General features: G+C 63.7%; 1 protein-coding gene across 1 annotated transcript in view; it reads right to left on the minus strand.

Moving 5' to 3' along the window:
• Positions 1-938: 938 nt before the first annotated feature.
• CCSAP (centriole, cilia and spindle associated protein) overlaps positions 939-1,223 on the minus strand; it is a gene marked incomplete at its 5' end in the record, with an annotated part of 10,101 nt that continues 9,816 nt past the window's right edge. The window contains one exon of the mRNA XM_015596231.1: positions 939-986. Within this exon, the coding sequence (XP_015451717.1) occupies positions 939-986 (48 nt within the window). The remainder of the gene's footprint in view (positions 987-1,223) is intronic.

Raw genomic sequence — 1,223 nt, forward strand, 5'->3', positions numbered from 1 at the left:
CGGTGCTCGCCCTTCCCGCCTCCCGGGGGGAGCCCGCTTCTCAGCCGTTGATCCTGTCCCCAGATCCTGTCACCGGAGGCGCACCTCGTCTGAGCACCGGCATCTGTGCACAGCCACCGCTCACACCTGGTTCTGAATAAGCCCGAGCTGGGCAGCCACGTACGCCAGTCTGAGGTCTGGGTGCGCCCAAGGTCACGGCCTCGGGAGCTCTGGGGGGAGACAGCGGAGGAAGTCGGGGTGGGTTACATCCCAAACGTGCGTGGCAACATTCGTCCCTCGTACCTGTGAGCAAGACGATCTCGGTTTTACGAAGCGAAATTTTAGGTAAGCTATGAAGTCACTGCCAGCTTAGACACAAGAGGCAGAGGCCACAGTGGGCAGACGTGGGCCAGCAGCGCGGGGCCGACCCCTCGCTTTGTGTTCTAAAAACATCTCACAATAAAAAACGACTGACTCAGAAGACAGATCGCCCCTGTGAACAGTGCGTTGGGGACCCCCCCAGCTACAGCCGGACGCTGACTGCTGACCGGGGCCGCCTGGGGGCGACCGGGAGCGGAGACGGCCCCCGTCCAGCCTCGGCGTGTCCGAAGCATCGCGAGCCCTGGAACAAGTGGGTTTAGCTTTTCAGAAACGACCCGAGGCCTCGCCTCGCCGTCAGGGGCTGGGCGGCGTCGGCGTCACTCGGTGTCCGTGTCGCTCTCCGTGGGCCTGAGAACCTCTCACAGAACCATCAGGAGGAAAACGAGCCTCGTGCTGCGGGCTGTGCCATGACCTCGGCGCTACGGAACCTGAGACATGACCCAGGACAGGACGACACGGGCCTGGACAAGTGGAAAGATGCGGAGTGTCGAGCATCGGCGGCCGCTTAAAGGCATCTGGTGACGACATCTTAGAACAGAAGGGTGCTTCAAACAGACCCTCGGAAGAACACCGAAGACCTAGGGCATCGTCTTCACGAACGACCAAACGTCTATGGCTTCGACCGACTGCCGAGCAGCGCGACCGGCACTCAGTAACACAGGGCGATCTCGTGGAAACGCCCTGGTCCTGTAAACCGACGCTGGTCTCCTCGTTCCCGTCGCGTCCTGCTGCCTTCCCGCGGCGACACTTCTCAGGAGGCCGCGGCGCCCCCTAGGCGCGAGCCGAGTAGCACCTCATGTACTCGGTCACCCAGGGGCTCTCGGCGGAGGGCGGCCCGGCCCCCCGGCCCCGCCCCGCGTCCG

This window comes from Pteropus alecto, unplaced genomic scaffold (assembly GCF_000325575.1).
Source record: "Pteropus alecto unplaced genomic scaffold, ASM32557v1 scaffold189, whole genome shotgun sequence".
Taxonomy (NCBI): Eukaryota; Metazoa; Chordata; class Mammalia; order Chiroptera; family Pteropodidae; genus Pteropus; species Pteropus alecto.